Here is a 24,918-nt window from a genome sequence, read left to right as displayed (position 1 = left end):
ATCGGCCCCTCTGGCCAACACCAGTAGGTGGCAGGTGAAGTGTCTTGCCCAAGGACACAACAACCAAGACAGAGCTGGGGATCGAACCGGCTTCCCAACCCCCTGAACCACGGTCGCCCCCTCTTTCACACCTTGGCTCATATGATAATGCTGATGACTAATAGATGGTCAGCGACCACCTCTTAAGGGACAACCCCCACTGGGTTGTGTTTTCAAACACTGTTGGTTTGAAAACTGAAGAAGCCTCTTGGATGAGAGCTGAAACTTCTTCAAAAAACCTAAAGAAGTCAAATCGCCTTCCTTTCAAGCTCCTAAGGTGACCACGTCCTGGGTGACCGAGTACCTACACAGACAGCAAATCGCATTATTATTATAATTTATGTCTTCTCGGAGCAGTCTAAATCATCTAGAAATGAAAATGTGAATAACTGGACAGTCTTTGAAACAAATGGGGGGAAAGATGTTGTTCTCACAATGTGGTCAAGCATGCTTTGAACTGCAAACACTGGTACTTAGAAAATGTGCCAAGGAAGAGGCAGAAAATGAAAGCTGACTGAAAGATGTCACACACCTCAAGCTTTTAAGTACTTGGAGAGAAAAGAAGATTACTGCTACTAAGAAGTCTTAACTAGTCTGAGAAGATTTTCAGAATGACCATAATCAGACAACTGAATGAACAAGACTTAAAAGGGAAGAATACCTGCTAAGAAGCAGCTACTGAGCATTATTGAGGTCAACAAATGTACAGGAACACTTCAGATTTGTCTGAGAGCACAGACACTGGAGTATAGATGACTGCAACTAGGTACTTTGAATTCTTCAGTCAACATTACTGTTCCTGTGCCCACAGAAAAGCTGCTGCTAGATGCACTGTAACCACAGAGACTAGGGATGGGTATCAAAACCCGGTTCTTGTTGAGAACCGTTTCCCACTGTTTCAATTCCTTGGAATTGTTTGCCACTTTTGCAAACGATTCCCTTATCGATTCCAGTCGCCCGGAAAGACGTCACCACGCTATGCGGGCGTCATTTACCTGGCAGGAAACATGACGCCTAAGCGGCTCAAACGCTCAAAAGTTTGGTTATACTTTACGAGAACGGATGACAACAGGGCAACTTGCAATACTTGCAAAGTAGATATTTCATTTAAGGGAGGAAACACTACGAATATGCAAAAGCATTTGCTCACAAAACACGCGATGACCTTAAATGAATGTCGTGTTTTTAATTCCGCTCCGGACTCGTGAATCTCAACCCAGCAGCAGCGGTAACGTTTGCACGTCCTCTCCCGTTAATACGGCAGGTAAATAATCAACTAACAGTGCATATTATGTTAGCGCGATCTGCCTTATTACAAAACCTGCCATTACTGTGCGCTGCATTTAGGTGACCTTGATGAGAGAGACAGAGTCTGGCTGGCAGTTCTCGCTGCAGTCTACCGGTAGTGTCTCCTTTCAGGCCAGGATAGACGAATGTCACCGAGCAGTGACTAAGTTTGTGGTCAAAGGCTTGCACCCATTTGCCACAGCAGATGCCCCCGATTTTCGGTAAGTGAATGTGTTTAATTGTACGCAGGGACATTACTGGATATTCTTGTGTAATTGCTACAGAATAATTTATGTTATACTTTGTTATTGCTGCAGAAGAATATTTATTTTACATTTACAATTTTTTTCCTGGGGACCCTGTGACACCCCATTGAAGAGCCGTAGGCTGTGGATCTCTTAAGATCTCACTGTTGGGTTTGTAAGGCCATGTTACTCCTAAATTTCTATCTTGTTCAAACAGAAGATATAAAACAAAGTTCTAAGCTAATCGACCTTAGTGTTCTCCTTTTTTAAAAAGAATCGATAAAGAATCGAATTGTTAAACAGAATCGAAAATGGAATCGGAATCGTGAAAATCTTATCAATACCCATCCCTAACAGTGACACACACGCACACACGCACGCACACACACACACACGCACACACACGCACACACACACGCACACACACGCACACACACACACACACACACACACACACACACACACACACACACACACACACACACACACACACACACACACACACACACACACACACACACACACACACACACACACACACACACACACACACGCACACACACACGCACACACTGTAATATGGGGTTACGTTTCTGGAAACAACATGGGGAATTAGTGAAAATCGACATCATTACAAACAAAACGGTCTACAACATCTTGTTGCATCATGGAAACCCTTCTGGACTGATGTGGGCACATACACCAATAAGACAAAGGCCACAAGCAAACTTTAAAGCAATGCAGAGCTTAACTAACCAAGAAAAAGTTACTTTGAGTACTTGAACTGACGGACTGTCCGAATCAAAGTGTGGATTTAAATCCCTCTGCACATATTTGGGATTTGATGGATTCGGATGGATCACACAAAAGTTTCATCCAAAGCAGGTCAATGGGAACAGCTAGAAACTTTTTGTAAGTCACTGACAAAAGAATATTACATAAAGTACAAAAACAATGCCAGAAAACATGCAAGCTGTTATCAAAGCCAAGAGAGGCCATAAAAAACACTGTTTTTAACAAGTTTCTTTGTAGAATAATAGCTGGACACAAATGGAACTGTTTTACATTACATTTTTTTAAATAGTTTTGACTCTACTTGACAACGTATTTTAAATCAGTCATTATGGGATGGAGGTGTGGACTTTTAAATCAATATAAAACTCTTACAAGGGACAAGTTACAGAAAGACTTTACTATCACACCATGATAAACATTTAATTATCAAATGACAAATACAGTCTTCTGACTTTGTTGGGTGTCTACTTGATTTGTTATTCAGTGAGACTAAATACAGACAGACAAACTGGTGATGGCTAACCAATCAGACAATAATAATCCATTATCATTATTATTATTATTATTATTAATGAAGTGAGTTCTGCCAACATTGGCCGCTTTGACTCCTAATATTATTACCTGGACCTTCATGAATCAGTATAAATGTAGAAATAGTTACAGTGTGTGCTGTTATTACTCACCTGCCTGAATAATGAGCTTGGCACACTCATTACAGGGGAACAAAGCCACATACATGGTGCAGTCCTTCACATCAGCACTGTTCTTATTCATAATAGCATTCAGCTCTGCGTGGCACACTGTGAGACACGACATTGAAACAAACCTCAGTCACTAAAACACACTGCAAGTTTGATAGCTCTTCATTATTTAGCCTCTGCTGCCCCCAACTGGCCAAACGTTTGAAACTTTTTTGAAATTCACGTGTTCCATCCACTTCCATGATCACAGATGCATAAAATCACGCACAGACAAACATTTGTGAAAGAATGAGTCGCTCAGGTGTGAGGGCAGATGAACAAATAGTTTTGGCAGTATGGTGCAAATGTAGATAGGATTTGGTTTACTCCAGACATTCCTCCACACATAAATACTATGGAGTAGGTGGATGAAAGCAGGAGTGCTTTGTTCCTTTATTGCACCAAATACACCATTTTAAAACAAGCTGTTATAGAGGAAAGCTAAAATGACAGTGTGCATTCTCACCATAAGGGTATTTAGTGTCAAGCTGGTCATCAGCAGAGCGAGACCATGGCAGCAGGTCATCATTACAGCCATTAGGCATACCATTGTAACCGATGCCCACTATCTTATTCTCCTGGTTCACTATACATGCTCCCACCTGCAGGCACACACACACAGACACACACACACACAGACACACAGACACACACACACACACACACACACACACACACACACACAGACAAAGACACAGACAGAGGGACATAAAGAGAGGGAAAGAGGAAGTGATATATAGAGAGCAAGAAAGGGACATATATACAGAGAGAGACACACACAAAGAACTGATTCCTATATTTATAAAAACATGACCATCAAAATAAAATGATTATACCACCAAGTCCCATTTTACAATCACGCATGGCCCAAATTCACTCCCTGACAGACTTTCTAATATTCAGTTCACCTTAAATTCGTGTGCTTTTTCTATTTCTTTCATGTGCATATTTAAATTGGGAGGAAATACAATTTTTTGGGCACGTTCAAGTTCCACTTTTTCCATGTTTTTCTTCCTTTCAGAGTCCGAGTAACTGTGTTAAATAATCATTACATCAACAGTGAACATCATATTCGAGCAGGCCTAAACCTTGTCTCCGTTTTTGGACAGCAAGAGGAAACAAACTAAACTAGGACTGTGCATAGACAGCTTGACAATGAAGGTGACATTTGACAGTTTTCACATTAACCTATTGCATTATAAATGTTCCTGCTAATACATTATATTTCATTTTAACACAATGAGAGATTGTGCCTTTCGGCCTGGCCTGGGAGCTCCTCAGTGTCCTCAGACAGCTGGGGAGAGATGAGCAACAAAACATTCTCATCCCAACATGCAAATGACAACAAAAACAGTAAACTCATAGTAACAGACTCTTCTAAACCTGAACCACACTTCAGTTCTGTACACCAGAATTTTGGATATAAAGTCATAGTAAAGTATCTGTTTCAGCCCTGACACATAAGCAAACACAGACGTGCCTGGGAGTTCGGGTCTTTGCTTCTTTGTGCTGACAGAAAGGCCACAGCCATGAAGTACTCTGGCCATTCAAGGTAGTCCTCTCTTTTCTTGGTTTTGCCACTATAGAGAAAAAAACCCAAGAGATTTATAAAGTTATGTGAGAGAAATCAAAAACTGTCCTTACAACAATTTTGGTTTAAGGGACTTCACAGCTTTGTGAGACGTCACTCTATTAACTCACCATCAATTCAATTTGTGTTATCTGATGTGTACATTCGTGTGTATTAATTGATGAGCTGCCAAAACAATCATTCACATATAAACACCACAGTGGAGTTTCCTGAGTAGAAGCTTAATGTGCATAACTTTTAGTAAAAGCTTGAACATAATGGTTTACAGTCAGTGTCCCTTACAGCCAGGCTTCACTTTGTTATGCAAGTCTCCTTCCTGTTATCTGGGTTTGAGGACAAGCTTTAGTAAGGAATGTAAAGGAAGGATCAATATTCAGGCCAATCAAACGTGGCTTGTAGACATGGATGAGGAAACAAGGATTGCATTCGTGGGTGTAAAACTAAAAAGCAGAAAACACATAGAAACTTGGAGACTTTTCCACAGAAAGTCAAAACTCCTGATTAGTGATTATTTAAACAAAAATTACAGAAAAGTAACACTTCGATGGAAGTATTGCTGATTTTGTGTACATATTTACCAACTATTATAACCCAATGATTTTCTCTTTTCAACAGGGTAATAATTGATTTTTCAGTATCAGCACTTGTAACAAGACTGATATTATTCAGATATACACCAATTAGTCACAACATTAAAACCCATGTCACTAATACCGTGTAGATCTTCCTCATGCCCCAAAAATCAGCTAAGCTGTCAGAGTATGGACAGAGTGGACACAGTGCCTGTTGTGTCTGGCACTGGGATGTTGCTCTGGCTGTCCTCTGCAGCACAGCAGTGCAGTGCATTTTAAAAGTTCACGCTTTTACTATTGGATCATTAACTTGGGGTATGTTCCGACTTTTTTTGCATTTTGTTTTTGCATTCCACAAAATCTCTCCAACGGGGAACTTCCAACTTCCGACGATAAAGGAACGCACCATAAAACTCGAAACGTCACGAACACAGAAAAACAGTCCAGCGAGACAGTTTTACGATCTCCAAGCATTAAAAATAAATGTGAAAAACAATGTGACAGACTGATAAATAAAGGACATTGGCTCAGGGTTGAGGATATACTAAAACACTACGTAACAGCACACCTCACGCGGACAGACGTTCTCATTTACTACTCAGCTGCTTCTGAAAATCTGAGCCTTTCTAGTCACGCGTAGAGAAAAGTTACCTGTTTAAACTAGAACGGTCTTGGTTTTCTTCCATATTGTAACAATTAACTGGTATAAATCCCTCTGACAACGATAGCCTTTGTTGATACCGCACGATAGTCGCTACGACACCGTAAACCACGTCACAATACAGGAAGAAATCTCCCGCGCTTAAGGCCCGACTGGCAGGAGTTTTTATGCCCTGACTTTTGCTTCAAAGGACTGCAGCTTCAGTGGCGGATCGAGAAAATCTTACAGGGGTGGGGCAAGGTGGCATATACATCTTTAGTAAAGTACGTGAAAATCACGTATATGTAAATGAAGCCTACAAAATATCCACAAAACACTTTAAAACTATTTATTATATCATTCGCTCTACAGCAGGCTGAAAAGCCTTGCCTCCCTGTAGATCCGCCCCACATGCATGACTGAATTTCATAGTTTGAAGAAGTGTATCTGTACAGTTCAGTTGAGGGGGTATAAGGACCTTTTCGGTCCTTTGGCCAATAAGAAACTTCATTTATTTTAAACTTACCATAAATGTGTCATATGGTCATTGTGTGAATAATGTGTATCAAGGAAGAGCACTGTCCTGTCCTCTAACATAATCAACCCAGCAGGGGTGTCGAACTCCAGGCCTCCAGGGCCGGTGTCCTGCAGATTTTAGATGTGTCCTTGATCCAACACAGCTGATTTAAATGGCTAAATTACCTCCTCAACATGTCTTGAAGTTCTCCAGAGGCCTGGTAATGAACTAATCATTTGATTCAGGTGTGTTGACCCAGGGTGAGATCTAAAACCTGCAGGACACCGGCCCTCAAGGCCTGGAGTTCGACACCCCTGCTGGGTTGATTATGTTAGAGGACAGGACAGTGCTCTTCCTTGATACACATTATTCACACAATGACCATATGACACATTTATGGTAAGTTTAAAATAAATGAAGTTTCTTATTGGCCAAAGGACCGAAAAGGTCCTTATACCCCCTTAACTGAACTGTACAGATACACTTCTTCAAACTATGAAATTCAGTCATACGGTTCGGTAATGAAAACGATAAACACCCAAATCACTAATTACTTGAGCTCAAGCTCTAAGAACTTAATTAGAAGGTTAACAGCTGCCATATAAAGGCCAGCACTTGTGAAGTACACTTCATGTCTCTTTGGCACTAAAAGAGGTCATTCATCAGCTTGTGCAGCTACACTATATAGATAAAATTCAGGTATTTGCAGTCAATATGCTACAAGTGTGTGAATTCTGAGCACGGTAACGTAACAGTATGCCACCTTTGCAACAAGTCAGTTTATGAAATTTCTTCCCTCTCTGATATTCTGTGACCAGCTGTAAGTAGTATTACTGCAAATTACAAGAGTTTAGGAACCACACCAAATCTGTAGCCAAATGTTAAAGAGGGAGGGTCACTGACTCATTAACTCATTGTGCACCAGGACCTTTATTAGGACAAAAGTAACAAAAACATCATGTCAAATCATAATTTTCCATTTTAGTCCTGGAACTAGTGACACCAGCAGACTCTTGTATGTGAGGCTCTCCTAGAGCGCTCTGTTTTTGGTCGAATGCAGTTCAGTCGGACGGAGGTCAGGTGACTGACTCAGCCAGCAGATAATATTCCAAGTCTTTACCCTTAAAAGTTCTTTGTCTGAATCATTGTGCTGATAACTTTCTGTTGATGCATTTAGCTGACTGTGAGTGCTCCGGTTTACATCTCTGCATGAATTATATCAATGTTGTCAAACTTTTTATTCCCTTTGATATCTCTGTCTGTTGTTTGTTAAGCCTCACTATTTTTTTCTGATTAAACTGATTAATGCGTACATATGTACCTGTATAATAAGTATACAGTATACTAAAGTATAGTAAAGCTTTAGTGCATTAAAGCTTTCAGTGTTATTATTCACAGTGTGTTGTGGATGATTCAGTATACAACAGAGTGGAGGTGCTCTTCAGCCTGCAAATTTCACAATTAAAGAAGTATAACTGCATCAAACTGCATCAAAACAGCACTGCAATTACACTGAAAATCAGGCTGCTACTACTGCATAAGTACAATTAGGTACTTACAAGTTGGCAACGCTTTGTATCCCGTCAGTAGCCCGTTTACAGTCTTCCTAAACAAACCAACAACACAGACAAACAGCAGGTTAAGAAATAAATACTTCAATTCGGACAACTTGGAAAGTTTTCTGTTTTCAAATGAAACAATCTCAAACTCAAACTCACACTCACACTCACACACATATATATACAAATATGTGTGTTTGTATAGATGCATTCAGGAGCAGCATATGAATATAAAGTATGTCAACATTAAGCTAACGCAGCACCCAGTTTTTCAATAAAAACACTGATACCACAACAGCAGCAGTGAAGATGACGCTAGCACAGTTTAACGTGGAGCCGGAGTCCGTTTACACACACACCGTCTCCTTCTAGCACAGCACTACCTCTCAGAGCAACTTCCCCATCTCCTCCTTCTTAGCTAAATGAATGAATCTCAGCTCTCTTCTCAGGTATTACTGCTGTGTTAAATAGGTTCTAACAGCTGTTATGTAAACAATGTAGCCATGGGTAAATACCAGGTCTCTGGTCACTGGATGAAAAAAGAAAAAAACAAAACAGTATGACGGGACGGCTAGTGCAAACAGAAAAAGCCTGTGTATATGCATGAATAATCAGAGGAATAGAAAAACGTGAAATAATAATAATATTAAAAAAAAGCTCAGTAATAAGCAGGAGCTCTTTTAATAGGGTGTAGGGTGTTCCATTAAATGAATGTTTAAATTAGCATAAGACAGTTTTGTATTTTTTATTTTTTAGCTGCATCCCAGATGGTGTTGAACAGTCTGATGGAAAGTATAAATATAAAAACATAATTGAGTGTAAGTTTATTCTACTTGCGATTGATATAAAGTAGAAATAGGTGTCCTGAGACTTAATTATAGGCAGCGATTTGATGATTTCACAAAATCCCAGAACACTCCATGTTAGTAACTGAGCAAAACTACAAACATCTCAAATGAATTTTCCTAAATGACTGTATGATTTCTACCATATCATGTCGATGTTTCTTTTTAGATACGTGTCACTGTGACTCACAGCCAAAGAAGTCGTGGAGGTACCAGCAGGTCTAAATGAATGGTACTTAATTGCATAGACAGTATAGTGTTTGAACAGAGTTTTTAGCCTGCTGAATGTATCGATGTTACATCTAACCTGCTGAATGTTAATTAATTAATTAATAATGACTCTGGCATATATTACATCAGCCCTGAATTTGGATAAGCAGTTAAGAAGGCTCTGATTTTGGGCAAGGGGAGTGGGAGTCCAATAACCTGGGAGTAGTTGCATTACATGCACAACTGCCTGGACTTATGGTACTATCAGTGGACGAAGTGGATGAAGGAATTAGCCTTAGACTTTTATGCTCTATATTCACTTGATATTTTACCTTTATATCTTGGCGGGGGAAAAATAGCCTGCATGAAACTGATTCGATTCCGATTCACAAGGTCCTGATTCGATTCAATTAAATTTCTGACTGTCTATGTATAAAAACAAAGCTGACACTGTGAGACTTCATCAGAGGTGTGAGCATCACAGCAGATACCTTTGTGTCAAAGTAACTGAGGATAAAACACAGAAAAAACATGAGGGAGATTTTCCTGGCTTGGCTTTTTATAGCAGATAACCTTAAAAATATTCTGCAGTAGAACGAAAACGTAAGAAAACCATGAATCAACATCTGAACATTACCTGATGCTGCTGAAGTGAAGCAGAGCAAAGTTACAGAGGTTTGATTAGAGACACAGCTAAGAGTTTTGCAATTTGGCATCATTTTTAAAAGTTTACATTTGTTTGATATAAATTTGATTTGAATCAGGAAATCAATTTTTTAAACCCACCCCTAATCAATTGCCATGTATCAACAAAATTATAGGGAGAAAAGCAGTTGTCACAACATGTGCACACACCTACCTGTGTATTTCTCTGTTCAAATTTTGTTTCCAACAGCAGGACTCTGCTTATCAGGTTTTCCCAGCTTTCTCTGGATATGGTGACGACTTCTCCCACATCCTGGAAAAGAATATGATAATTACAGAAAAGAAGCACTCTTTGAAAACGCTCAGGTTATTCTCTTTCCTGTTGTCTATCAGAGAGAAGACTAAAACATTACTAAAGAAAGGGCAAAATATTTTAAATAAGTAGGGAGTATCTTGTTAGCTTTGTGTTTTTCTGCCTTGCTCTAGGCGTTTTTCCAGAATATTGATCTTGCTGAGGCCAGACACTGCATAGCTGAGCTTTTGTTACGATCCCTGAGTTTGGACCCAGTGTTTTCAGTTTAACTTTTTTTTTCAATATTGATATTTTAAGTGTTTCTTTCTCATCTCCTTCAGTTCTGGGTTTTAGTTTATTTTGTATCCTTTGAGTCCCTAATGAATTCTATCCCTCATTCTAGTTATCTTGTTTCCACTGTGGTCCCCGTGCTTCTGTAGTTTTTGTCTGTTTATGATTCCATGTTTTGTTACTTCCTGTACTTAAGTAGGCTTTTGTCTCCTGTGCTTTAATGTCCAGTTTAGGTCCAGTTGTCTTGTCATTCCTGATTTGTTCCCTCCTGTGTCCCAGTGTAGTTAGTCTCATCTCCTCAGTCAGTCATGTGTCCATGTATGTTGACCTTTTGTCTGTGTCAAGTAAGCATATGAATGCTTAGTTGTTCTCCCAGTGTCTCCCAGTTTGTTCCTGCCACTCTTCTATTGTCTCCATCTGTCAAGACCCGTCACTGATGTGTGTTCTTTGCTATGTGACTCCTTTGCTACCTAGCACCATGCTTTTCTATAATTTCCTAGTGTTCTGTATTCCTGGCTCCAGTGATCTCTTTATTTTGTATTTCTGGAATGTCACATGCAATAAAGCAGTTTTTGAGTTCAGGTTTTGGCTCTCGAGACCTGCATACTGGGTCCAAAACCTGTCTGCAATATATATACCACTCATGGTATTGACATGTGTTCAACCTACCCTGAAAAGATCCTCAGACTTTCATGCCTATTAAACTCTGTCATGCACTGAATCTTTTGAGATTTTTTGACATCATTCCTTAAAGTATGTCCAGTATACTGGTTGTAAGTGATTGCGGGAGGTTCCTGGCTCTCGCTACTACTAAGCAAGTGGTAGTAAACCTTCAGAAAGTGTGACACAAGCTTCAAAGTGAAAGTTGCCTCGGAGCTGTACCCAACATCTCTCAAAGCGCATATGGTCTCAGTTTCCAATTGGTATTGCACTTTCCACAGATTCATTATAGCTTGGAGAGTAGCCAGCGAGTGTTTATAGATAAATTTGTTACTTTCATCCAAACTACGGACAACTATGGCAATATGCTTGCAAACACAGCAATCACACAGTGGTGTTTGCAAACTGGTGAGGGACTCACAGACCAGTCTCTAGGTCTGTCTGACCGGGGCTTTACCAAAGATTTTCCCATCAACCTCCAGTTACCACTTGCAATTAGTCAGGGAGTACCCAGTTTTCCCCCTCACAACCGATGCTTGCCAGATGGCCACTGACTAACCTCAAAGCCTGTGTGATTTGGGCCTTATTCATTTTATTCTAAATTGTCATCACAATTTTCACGGGTGGAGACAAGTTAATGTCACATGGTTAGCAGTCACGTAACCAAGCAAATAACCAACATCTGTCACACGACTTCACTAACATGAAGGCTGTTATCCTTATCCTCTTTTCCTGGCAGCTCTGCAGCGTCATTGCTGGAAGAATCAGGGGAGTATACTTCACGAGAGGCACATGTTCCATTATACAAGGAGAATGGTTCAGTATGGGAGGAGTTTGTGGGAGATGTCATAGGATTTTCCATGTGATGTATGACAAATGACTTCTTGGATACCTAAAATACATAAAAACACAAAGATCATCTGTTAATGTTAAATTGTTATCATCACGCCTCTCTGTAAATGTGATCCTCCAAACATCTATGAATGGCTTTTAGTTAACAAAGACATGACTTTCTTTGAGTGCTTGTCACATTGAGTAAACTACATCACTGCATTAACTAGATCACTGATATACAGTTGTGTATAATGTTATGCCATTCTCTGGACATCAACTGGTCATCTACAACTTCACACCAGATTTAGGTGCCAGGGCATTTGACTCTGGGCTACAGGACTGCTGTATGGTAACCATTTCTCTAGACACATACTTTGAGGTGGAACTATACTTGGGCTGCGACTGATGAAGTGTCCGAAGTCCACAAGAACACACAAGTACACATATTGATAAATGGCCCACGAGTGGGGTTGAGCTGTACCATGCGGTGGAAGAAATGCTTATGTACTTTATTGTTACCATTTTTTTAAAGTGGCAAAAACAAAAAAAGTACATGGGTGGCAGTTTTGTTTTATTTATTTTTTTTAATAACTGGCAAGTCCACTGGCATGACTGGCAACCACCCCATCTCATGTCTATAATTTGCCTCTTTTTTCCCCACTGGTGGAGAATATCAAGGCAGTTCTCTGATGTTATGAAATGTATTGAATGCCAAACTAAAGTAAATCAGTGCATTTTACTACTTTAGCACCTCTGCTGTTTTCTGTGTGGCTGTAAACTGTGGTACAAATGGTATTTCCATTTATCACTGTGAGTGTGAGAACAAACAAACAAGTCTGACTTTTAATACTTTAACAAAGTCAACACACTTGTATTTGGTTCAGAAAAATCATCAGAAGCATTCTTAATATTAGACTTTTTTGGCCTAATATATTCATCTTATACTACATATGATTCGTAGTGAGTATGTAACATTTATAGTTTAATGTAGTAACTAATAATCAGTGCACTACACTGTTGTGTGTTACACTGTTACTCAGCTGAATTGTGTGTCTCAATGATTTTTCCTCTGAGCCATTCAAATGTTTCAGGGTTTTTTTTTAAATATATTTTCTGGGCAAGACAGGAAAGCTGAGAAAGAACAGGGAGAACAGGGAGAAGACACAAGAAATGGCCTCAGGAAGGATTCAAACCTGAGCCTCTCCAGTAGGCGTGCAGCATATGGGTCACCTACTTGAACCAGTGAGCTATACCGGTCCCTGTGGAGATCCTGTTCAGAGTAGTTAACAGTATTTTTTACTCAAGTATAAAACATTGAGCAACTCTCTGTACCTTTGGATATTATTAACAGAATATCTTGTGACATTTTAGTCGTATATTAAATGTTTGCTTTGAGAAAATTAGAGTGAGAAATGACTCGTGTAACAGTCTGCCACTTGTGGCTGCACCCACTGAGAAAGTGACCCAGCGACAAACACAAACTCAACAAACACACTACAGAAACTTATGGAACAAGCTCTCTCCATTTGAGGCAAATACATACCTTCTTCAGCTGGCTGTGTTTCTGTAGGACCAAATTAATAATATCACAGATGACAGAGATTTTCCTTTGAGAGAACCCCCACTGGAGGAACTGCTGCTTGGTCAGCATGGGCTTATACTGGAAGATATCTCGTAACACCTTGACAGACAAAACAGAGACAGGAAACACTCACAAAGCTGGACACATTATTACAGGCTAGAATGGACTTTCTTATAAAGCACTTTTCTACTGTAAATGGGATTAAAAGTAGAAAGAGTGCGCTAGCTGTCTGCTCTTTTCCAGGGACTGCCTGTCTGCCTGCAGTGAGGTCTTTGGTCAGATGGAGGCAGTGTACACAGTATGTGCTACAACCAGTCTGTGTGTACTCCTCCTGCTGTTGTTGTTGGTCCACGATGAAGAGTGAAGTTACAGCACATCCAGAGCTGAAGTGTTTAAAACAAAACAAAAAATCTAAACTGCAGTCTCTGTCTGTGCTTTTCATGCTTTATTTTTTGGTGTTTGATGTTTTTTAGCACTTCTTTCGTTCCCAGTGAACATTATCATTATTGGATCAAAACACACATGACATTATCTAGCAATGCTGCATTAGGCTTGTGTTTAGGAATGGGCACGCTATAGATCTATTAGCAATCCCTTGTGTAACATGTGTTCTGACAGTAAGTAAACCCTTTAGTTTCACATCTATTCTTTATATACCTGGTCAACAAACCTTTTCTCTGCACCCTTACTTGTGACCATGGCTAGCTTTCCTCAGTTTGGCTTGCCTTCCTTAAAGCGAAAGTATAATAATATCTACAAATATGGACAATACTGGCAGTGACCAGTGGTACCCCTCAGCATCCTCGTAAATACACCTACAGTATCAATTTCAAAACCCTACATCACCCTGTTCTCAAGTTATCTCATTCACAAGATTTTCAGAAAACTTGACCTCTGACCTTGAGGTAGACATCACTGACATTCAAACTTGTCCAAGGTTTTTGGTAGACACACCTGTGGTATCAAATTGAAGGATGACGACAACACCCCACCAGCCTTTAACTACTGAGAGGTAAAAACTACTGAAAATATATCTTTGAAAAACTATGTTTTATTATTTTAAATGTATCTCACATTATCATTACAAATACCCAGCTACAGTGAGAGACAGTTTTGCATCAGTGTTTAGTCTCCTGCTTGCTGCAGCGCTCTCTGCCATCATCAGATCTACGCTTCAGTGCAATGAAATTATAAGAGTTGTTCTTATCTATATATTTTTTCCTGATATTTAGCATTTCTATAGATTTACTTTTTTCTTTCACTAATACTTGCTTTCCTCACACAATAAAAGGCTAACTGTGTGATTAGTGAACTTAACATTACTCAATGAATGAAGCATGCTAGGATTTGGAAACAAACAACAAAGTTTACATGAACCAGATAAATGTTCTGTGTTGTAATTAATGTGGGTGAGTTCCTCATGCTTTTCATTCCCTATACCAAACAATACTATTTCTTACGTGTTTAAGTCTGTTTGTGTGCATCATTTATTACTGTTGTTGCATCCTTGAATGAATTTTTAATTACAGAAACAGGCATCACATGGAATAACACAAAAAGACACTCTCCCATGTTCTTGGTAATGGTAGGTCAATACTTTTAGGTGAATACCATCTTTGAACGGTTGTCATATAGTGCTCTGCAAAAGTCTTAAGCAATCCTTCATTTCTTTCTTATTTTTTATTCCAATAAGCTTCTTTTCATTTCTTAACAGTGGTCTTGAGTAATAGTTCTTGAGGCCTTCTGAAAGTCTTTTTCTTTGAACATTGGCTGCTTTTTCATTCATTTTCACTCAAGTCCTTGTATCTGACCTTTTTCAGAAGAATGTTTTTTCTTTGTTAAGCCTCTTAACACTAACCTGTAAATCACTCGAGCATAAAAAGCGTCCTAACTTGAGGGATGAACCAGTGTTTTGTCAACATGTAAGAGAAACAAAGAAACAAACTTAAATTGTGTCTAGCACAGTCCTGACAGAGGCATCTAACCCAAGGGCGCAGGCCTCAACACTTTTGAAGCACAAAGAAACAAGGGGTGGCTCAAGCAGTATAATAGTTTTTGTGCATTAGCAAAAAGACAACACTCTAAACACATGAATTTGTTACCTTATAAACAGTCTCTGTAAAGCGGAGGTCAGTTTTGCCTGTCAACTCTAAACCAGCTGCCATCAGTTGCTCAGCAAAAGGTGGAGAGAAGGAGGTGAGGGTGAAACTCAGTATTGGCAGAAAAGCTGATGGATCTCCTTTGGACAGCCTGGTAGAGTAACAGACAACAGTAGTCAAAGCATTAGAGCAGATACAAAAATCCATCTGCTATGCTGACTTTTTTTTTTTAACCATTACACATTCTTTGCTTTTCAGAATCAGGTCATTCAGAACATTCATTTCAAATTTAAATTTTGTTCTTTTTTTTTTTTTATGCCATTATATATCTGATATGTATTTACACAGACTTGATAGAGGTACAACCATCTGTATTATGTGCAGATTTACATTCAACATAAATACTTACAGAATATATACAAATTCATGCAATGATGCAATCCTAGTAATCAAACCACATCTTCGCAAAATGATAAATGTAGTATTATGGGATATTACAGGGTTTTGGTTGTTTTGTTATTACATTTTTTTAACATACATTCACACATACTTAATCATGTAGAACAAGCCAAGCATTTTCTTACTATTTCTTACAAATGATTCCAAGAAATGTGAAATGATGGGTGGTGCTGCCAAAGCCGCTGAATGCACACATGTGCTCTGATACTGATACCAATTCACGATTTCTGCTTAAGTGGAACCCCCTGTGTGAGGTTGACACTTGGTCTGCATGGCCTTAAATAGCAAAAATTAATCTTTCAGTCTTCACAAAGAGCAGCCAATCACTTGCCAAAATTGTGAACAACCTGCCAAGGACCAAAGTGCTGAATTAAAAAACATACTGGAAAAATCTGGAAGGTGCAGAGATATTTCTCGGTATTGGGTGGAGTATATTAGAAGAAAAGGGCAAAAAACAAAACAAAAAACCCCCAAAAACATTGGACCTAAAATTCATTTGATGCACAGGCAGGGGTGGAAACTAGCACCCCCACTGGCCAAATGTGGCTACATTTATGAAGTGGGGTGTAAATTTGAACAATGCACACGCCACTGTGGTGGGTTTAAATGTGAACAGAAAAAATATGTTCAATTTGCAATGCACCTGGGTTTCTGCTATCTAAATGCCACTATGCAATCCGAGCAGATACTAAAATGTGACGTCATGAGACTTGCTGGTCAGCAGCGTCACACGATGAGTCATGAGAGTGTCTCGTTCATCGACAAGGGTTTGTTCTGTGGGTATTTGTAACTAAGGCAAATGTTACACACAAAAAAGTGGCCGATGCAAAATTTTCTTAATTTCCACCCCTGTGCACAGGTTTGCTAACTACAGTGGTGGATTTTTGGATGACATGTATACCTATGTAACAAGATACAATATATATGTATCTGAACTGAAAATATATATTTGAACTTTCATGTAGAGTCTTTAGCACAACACATTTTGCTTCACCATGGTTTATGAAGGTGGTACATTAACAGTTAATGCTGTTGAGAGTTTTCCTGAATAACTCACCCTCCAGCTCTAGTAACTAACTACCCCCAATAGACACTCAATGTTTTTCATGCAGCACAACCATAACAGTAACATTGTAACAGAGATACTGAATACATCACAATAAAATCACCTTAAGGATCAGCGCGCGCGCACACGCACACACACACACACACACACACACACACACACACACACACTATAAACCTACAATGAGAATAAGCATGTAATCTAATCCTGGACTACAGAACACTCCTGATTAAAAGCCGCATGTAGAGCTGGGCGATATGACCCAAAATTCATATCTCGATATTTTTTAGCTGGATGGCGATATAAGATATATATCTCGATATTTTTTTAAAGCCATAAAGTAAGAACAAAAAGAGAGTTCTTAGTCAAAGCTGTGTCCCAGATGTCACACAGGCACTTTTATTAACATACAGCATAGATGTACATGAAAAAAAACTACTCAAAAATAAATTATGAGCATTTATTAAATAATGATGCTCTATAAATAAAAGAAAACTATGTTGTTTTGTGCATAACAAAGAGCTCACAATTGTGCAGTCAAAATGTGAACTAAAAGACGCTGAGCATAATAACATAGACAGATTTCACAGCTGCTCTGTTCCCAACTTCTACTGCGTGACTGACAGCCTGGAGTTTGAAATCCGCTTTGTAACCATGTCTCTGAACAGGAGCCATTTATGGTCCTTATCGCTGACTGCACGGGGCGATGCGCGGTAACTCATTAACGGAGGTGAAGCGATGGGGGAGGAGGGGGAGTTGTGTTGAGTGAAGGAGAGGCGAGGTGGAGTAACATTGCGTAAAGACAAAAGTGGACGAAAGAGAGGCAAACTTGCGGCTCCGCAACTATAATTATAACGTAACATAGACTATATCGATATAAAGGATATTGTCACATCTTATATCTCTTATAAAAATATATCGATATTTTTTTTTAAAAACTCGATATATCGCCCAGCTCTAGCCGCATGCTCTAATTGTAGAAAGAAAATCAATTTTGTACTTGTACAGGCCGCACCGGATTTTAAGCCGTATGCGTTTCACTTGTAACATGAGATATTTACACAGAAATATTACACATGAGGATTTTTAACGTTTAATTTAATCCGTAAGGTAACATAAACATGGTAACATAAACGTTATGGTAACATACAAAAATACATACTGCAAATGCTTTTTTTCCTCGAACAGCGCCTGTAACACGGCTACCTTTAAGTATATGTACTATCGGTAACACACAAATTACGTTGCTTATGTTTTTTTTACGGAACAGTGCACAAACAACATTACAACGTCTCTTAACAACTGGTAAAAATATATACCGTATATATACTACTTATCAATTTTATTGGTCTACTGTTACCAGGCAAAATGAAAAAAAAATATGCATTAGCCGCACGTCAGTATAAGCCGCAGTGTTCACATTGTGGGAAAAAAGTAGCGGCTTATGACCCGAAAACTACGGTAGTTAGGTCAGGTATTATTTACATGTATAATATAAGATTATGTCACATGCTGACTGCCTGTTGTAAGGTTTAATAATTAGGATTAATGTGCAATGTTTGAGTGGGTTCTGACCTATTAGCCAAAGAAAAGGGTAGTCAGAGTCCTGACTGGCCTTTGGCCAAGACTTTTGCCGGTACCTGACCCTGCAAAAGTCTTGCAATCCATCAATGCAGTTATTTATTTGTAAAAAATGTTTGGAATCATGTATGATTTTCGTTCCACATTCTCACGTGTACACCACTTTGTATTGGTCTTTCACGTGGAATTCCAATAAAATTGATTCATGTTTGTGGCTGTAATGTGACAAAATGTGGGCAAGTTCAAGGGGGCCGAATACTTTTGCAAGCCACTGTATATAGGGACCAGAGGACACCCCAGCACTTCCTTTTTTCCTGCTGCTACTTTCTGTCCATCTCTGGGTTGCTCTGCTGTCTGTGCTTAAGGATGTACACCCCGGGGTTTTTGCTTTGCTTGCTTTCTGCTATGTATCGTCTTGCTATACTCTGTATGTATTTTCTTGCTGTTCACATGATTCAGTGTATTAAACTCTGTTCCAAGAATTCTCCGCTTTTCCAGAGCATCTTTTTGAGTGCCTTGATTTTAATTGGATCTAAAAAAGTTGGATCTCCACATCGTTGGTGGGATAAGGTTATCAGGATGGCTTCAAAATTTGCAACCACACTACGTAGAACACCGGTGCTAAATACTGCAGGATTCATTTTGTGACAACAGTGATACCTAGTGTTTAACTGGCAACATCATGGCAATCCATTCAAGCTCAGTTAAACAAACTAAGAGGCTCCACTCAAAAAGATTATTGTGCAGCTTGGGGGGAGCAAGTGTCAGGTAAAGAGTGGGCTGTCTTTCTTTATGAAGGCTGATGGATTGATCCACGGCTCCTCGAGCCCACCTGTCAAAGTGTCCCTGAGCAAAATACTGGAACGGCTGCATCCATTGAAATTTTATCTAGCATTTATGACTGGAAATTAACTAATATGCTTATAATATTAATAATAATATGCTCTTTAAAAAAGAAATTATAAATATTACTAGCAGTAATTGGAGAAATGCTACAGAAGAAAATGTTTATGGTAAGCACTGGGAATTTACAAAATTTCAAATTTCTGCAATGAAGAGAAGGGAGGAATAGAGACTTAAACAAAACAAAATTCTATTTTATTCATGAGCGTGATAAGTTAACTACAGTCTGAATTAAGTCTTATTTATTAGCATTGAATATGGGTGCTTATTGTCGCACTCAAAGTAAATGGAGGAAGCACGGCAAAAGGAACACCAACTCCTTTCATCATTTGGAAAAAAGAAATCAACCATATACATAAACTTAAAATGAACAATGAAAATATCTGAAAACTCTCAACAAATCTCTGTCTTTATTGAGGGATTTTACCAAAAGCTACAGTCTAAAAAAACTTAACCTTTCTTTACACAAATTAAAATGAGGGCATAAATTATTGACAAAAATCAATGGAAATTATGTGATCAAGAATTATCCCTGGAAGAACTCAAACGGTGTATCAGTAAACTGAACAAGAAAAAATCCCCAGGTAATGATGGCCTTACTGGAAAATTTCATAAGCTCTTTCAAGATCACATCACTGATTTATTAAATGTTTTTAAGGAGGCCATAGAAGCTTGTAAGTTTCTTTCACTAATGTGTTAGGGCTTAATTACATTGACACCTGAACCTGATAAGGATCCATTACAAAATGATAATTGGAGGCCAATTACACAAATGAACAATGATGTCAAATTACTATCTTATATTTTTACAGAAAGACTTAAATTCTGTTTGGATACCATTATAGATGAGTGTTAATCAGGCTTCATGCAAGGGAAGACAATGATGCATTTGAAGGGATCGCCATCTCAGGTCAGGAAATTAACAGATGATACAGCTATCTCCTTGAAAGATGAGTTTCAGATTTAAAACAAACTGTATTAATGCTTTCTCTGAAGTATCAGGTCTTACTTTACATAATAATAATAAAAAAAAATGTGTCCTGTTCCCTCTCAAAGAAGCTTGTATCCATAAAGAAATTGAAGGTATTCCTGCCAAAGAAGTAGTAATTACCTTATCTGGGCATTCATATTTGTCAGTATCAATCTGAGAGAGGAATATCTCATTTTCAGCATCAAATGTGATATTCAACCTGAACTGGATCAAATGGGTCATTAGAGACAAACATAGATTATGGTATTTAATACCAAACCTTATTTTTAAACAAACTGGAGGGATAGAATTCCTTCTTATGTAGCGCTTTACACAACTTGCCTCATTCACTGCCATTTCCACAAACACTTTTTCTATTCTAATTCTACACAAGTGCTTTCTATCTAACATTCACACACATTCATACTCCGATGGATCGTTGTGAAACTTGATATTAGTATACTGACCAGGGATATTTGGCATGCAGACTGGAGGAGACAGCAATCAAACCACCAACCTTCTGATTAGTAGGTGATCTGCTCTACCTGCTCACCCAAACAAAATTCCAATTCAGTTTCATGCTGGTTTCATCTTTACAAAACACAATTTTTCCCTACATAAATCTTTGATTTGGAATAACAAATATATTAAATACAAAAAAATATTTTTATATCATAGACTTAATTAGGGCAGCACGGTGGCATGCCTCACAGCAAGAAGGTCCCGAGTTCGATTCCATCATCTCACTGGGTCCTTTCTGCGTGAAGTTTGCATGTTCTCCCCGTGTTTGCGCAGTATTTCGGGAGTTAGCAGGGTTAGGTTAATTGGTAATTCTATATTGCCCATAGGTGTGAATGTAATTGCAAATAGTTGTGTGTCTTTATGTGTTGGCCCTGCCACAGACTGGCGACCTGTCCAGGGTGTACCCTGCCTCGCCCTATGGAAGCTGGGATAGGCTCCAGCCGCCCCGCGACCCTGAAAAAGATTAGCTGAAGAGGATGGATGGATGGATGGATGGACGGATACTTAATTGTACTTCATATCAATATTGATTACATCCACCTTTGTTCTAGCGTTCATGTCACATACAAATGATGTCACGGGATGGTCGACCACGTTGCTATAACGACCCCAGGCACATTAGGCTGTACTCGATGGTACATGTAATGGAAACATCAAATGGTATGCTTCTCTCCTATGAAAAATGTTGTCTACATCTCAATTTAGCTATAAATCATGACAATTATACTAAAGTATTTGGCTCAATACCATCAGGGGTTTGTATGCTTTTTAAGAATAAACCTAATATCCGTTCATACCATATGCCATTGGTATCTCCAATACAAACTGTCGTTGGTAAGATATGCTTATCTAAGCATTCTAAAAACAACAATAAATCTATTAGGCCTTTATTTCAGAATAGTATAACCATGCTACCATATGTAATTTTTTTCTGGAACTGGTTGACCGATGATATTATGTGGAATGAAGTTTGGAAACTACCTAATCAGTTTTTAATTACCAACAAAGTTAAAGACATTTCTTATAAGTTAATACACAGAATTTACCCATCTAAAGATTATCTTCAAAGCAAATTCAAGTTAGACATTGATGCAAACTGTAGCTTTTGTAAGACTTCTACTTCTACTATACATCTTTTTTGGTTTTGTCCCTTTGTACAAAACTTATGGCAGAGATTACTTGTCTTCATCTCAGAAAATTTATTTAAAGGTTTTACACTATTTTGGAAATATGTATTATTTGGTCCCCACAAAAACCAAAGACAATTCAACATTGATAACAGATATATAATTAACTTGTTAACCTTAAAGGCTAAATTTCATATTCAGAAATCCAAATATTTTGGAAGACATCCCTCCTTTTATATGAGTTTTTGCAATATCTTAATTCAGTTAAGAAATCTGCTAACCCTAGACCTATAAAAACTATTGTTGTATGTGAAAAAATGAAGATCCTTCAATCACTTTACTCTATGGTTTAATTAGATAAACTTCTCCTCCTAGCGTAATGGTGTATTTAACCCTCATAATGTCCTCCCGATTTCCATACAGCTGTTGTCCTCAGGGGTCAAAAATGTCCCCACTTCATTTGAGTGTTTTTTAAAGTATAAAGTATAAATTGTCAATCAATTCAGTGTTACATCTTAGTTTTACTTAAGACCAACACATTAACACAAAATTTACCCAACATTACACATTTTAGGGCCACCAGACCTTGTTTACAAAAAATACACCCTGTTTTTTAAGCGGAAATAAAACAAGAAAATAAAATATTTAATTGTTTAGATAATTTTGACTATCTGACTAACTACAGAGTGCTGTATGTTGAACTTTAGTGAAAAATTTGTTTTTGAACCATTTAACATTTTAAATGGCAGCACATAATCACACCTGTTGTCCTCAGGGGTCAAAAATGTCCCCACTTCATTTGACTGTTTTTAAAATATAAATTATAAATTGTCAATCAATTCAGTGTTACACCTTAGTTTTACTTAAGACCAACACATTAACACAAAATTTACCCAACATTTTACATTTTAGGGCCACCAGACCTTGTTTACATAAAGTACACTGTGTTTTTGAGCAAAAATAAAATGAGACAATGTAATATTTAATTTTTTTTAGATAATTTTGACTATCTGACTAACTACAGAGTGCTGTATGTTGAACTTTAGTGAGAAAGTTTTTTTTGAAGTGTTTATAATTTTTAAATGGCAGCACATAATCACACCTGTGGTCCTCAGGGGTCAAAAATGTCCCCACTTCATTTGAGTGTTTTTTAAAGTATAAATTATAAATTGTCAATCAATTCAGTGTTACACCTTAGTTTTACTTAAGACCAACACATTAACACAAAATTTACCCAACATTACACATTTAAGGGCCACCAGACCTTGTTTACATAAAGTACACTGTGTTTTTGAGCGAAAATAAAATCAGACAATGAAATATTTAATTGTTTAGATAATTTTGACTATCTGACTAACTAAAGAATGCTGTATGTTGAACTTTAGTGAAAATTTTTTTTAAACCATTTACATTTTTTTAATGGCAGCACATAATCACACCTGTGGTCCTCAGGGGTCAAAAATGTCCCCACTTCATTTGACTGTTTTTAAAATATAAAGTATACTTTGTCAATCAATTCAATGTTACGTCTTAGTTTTACTTAAGACCAACACATTAACACAAAATTTACCCAACATTTTACATTTTAGGGCCACCAGACCTTGTTTACATAAAATACACTGTGTTTTCGAGTGAAACAAAACAAGAAAATAAAATATTTAAAAGTTCAGATAATTTTGACTATCTGACTAACTACAGAGTGCTCTATGTTGAACTTTAGTGAAAAAGTTTTTTTGAACCATTTATAATTTTTAAATGGCAGCACATAATCACACCTGTGGTCCTCAGGGGTCAAAAATGTCCCCATCTGGTTTGATTGATACTTAATTACTATGAAGTGGATTTTTCCCCACTTTTAATTAAAACTTAATTCAAACATTCTGACACATTTTTTTTTTATTCCATTTCAAATTTAAGTCTGTTAAAACCTCATAAAATGAATTTTTCTTTGTTTTCGGGTAAAAATAAATCAAATCATCAGTTATTGTGATTATCGTTTCACAACCACAGTCAGTTGCTTTAGCAGATGATCACAGACGGGTATATGTCAAAGTTAATTTAGAAAGCTGTTTTAAACTACTTCAAGTTTTTTACTGGCAGCAAATAATCACATCTGTTGTCCTCTGCGCTCAAAAATGACCCTGTTTGCTTTGACTGTTTATAAAGCCATAAGTATAAAATATCATCCATCTCTGTGTTTCAAGGTTTTATTCAACTTTATTCCAACTCATTACCTGACAGTTTTCTATATTTTGGCATGGTAGGACACCAGGGCATGGGTCTGAGTGAAGGCAAACTTTCATGTCCATATTTGACACAAGTGCAGGAGGAAGCTCAGGTTTATTCCTCTGCACTGGTCCCATCATGGACAGCTTTCTTTTCTGCAGTTGCAGGCAAGGGTCATATACAGTAAACAAGTTGTTACAGATGATTGTTTTCTTTTGGAAACCTGCAATGTTAGAGACAACTCGCGTGTCCTGACTGCAGGCCAGACGTTTGCCATCGGTACACTAGCATGTTCCATGTACAGCTGGACCTGGCATGACATACTGCCATGTTTTTATCTCATAGGTTTACTTGGGATGTTCTGTTGGAATGGACAGAGTCCTCTGAACGGGACTTTGTGCTCATACAGTCACATCAGTATCAGGATCTTACATCACAGCAGGAGAAACACCCACTTGTTCCATACACCTCAAATGGGAGCGCGCGTTTGTGTCATGAACGACAGGGCTCGCAAAAATCGCTAGCCCAACGTCGCGCTAGTGATATCTCCAGTCGGGCGATCATATAGCCCGAGGGGGGGGGCCCTGCAAGATGATCATCTATTGTGTCTTTATCAAGAAA

General features: G+C 38.3%; 1 protein-coding gene across 3 annotated transcripts in view; it reads right to left on the bottom strand.

The window, feature by feature from the left end:
* The window catches only part of LOC116327593 (centrosomal protein of 44 kDa-like), a 32,517-nt gene that overhangs the window by 5,189 nt on the left and 2,410 nt on the right, over window positions 1-24,918 (bottom strand). For 2 of the 3 annotated variants that reach the window (XM_031749205.2, XM_031749207.2), the window contains exons 2-10: window positions 15,447-15,594; window positions 15,203-15,235; window positions 13,306-13,443; window positions 11,632-11,820; window positions 9,900-9,998; window positions 7,986-8,032; window positions 4,587-4,686; window positions 3,573-3,708; window positions 3,050-3,166 (exon numbers count right to left, since the gene is read on the bottom strand). In XM_031749205.2, the coding sequence (XP_031605065.1) occupies window positions 3,050-3,166; window positions 3,573-3,708; window positions 4,587-4,686; window positions 7,986-8,032; window positions 9,900-9,998; window positions 11,632-11,820; window positions 13,306-13,443; window positions 15,203-15,235; window positions 15,447-15,594 (1,007 nt within the window). The remainder of the gene's footprint in view (window positions 1-3,049; window positions 3,167-3,572; window positions 3,709-4,586; window positions 4,687-7,985; window positions 8,033-9,899; window positions 9,999-11,631; window positions 11,821-13,305; window positions 13,444-15,202; window positions 15,236-15,446; window positions 15,595-24,918) is intronic. The other variant, XM_031749206.2, reaches the window with a different exon arrangement.

Source organism: Oreochromis aureus, linkage group 6 (assembly GCF_013358895.1).
Source record: "Oreochromis aureus strain Israel breed Guangdong linkage group 6, ZZ_aureus, whole genome shotgun sequence".
In the NCBI taxonomy this organism is placed as follows: Eukaryota; Metazoa; Chordata; class Actinopteri; order Cichliformes; family Cichlidae; genus Oreochromis; species Oreochromis aureus.
This window is presented reverse-complemented; position numbering and strand designations above follow the sequence as displayed.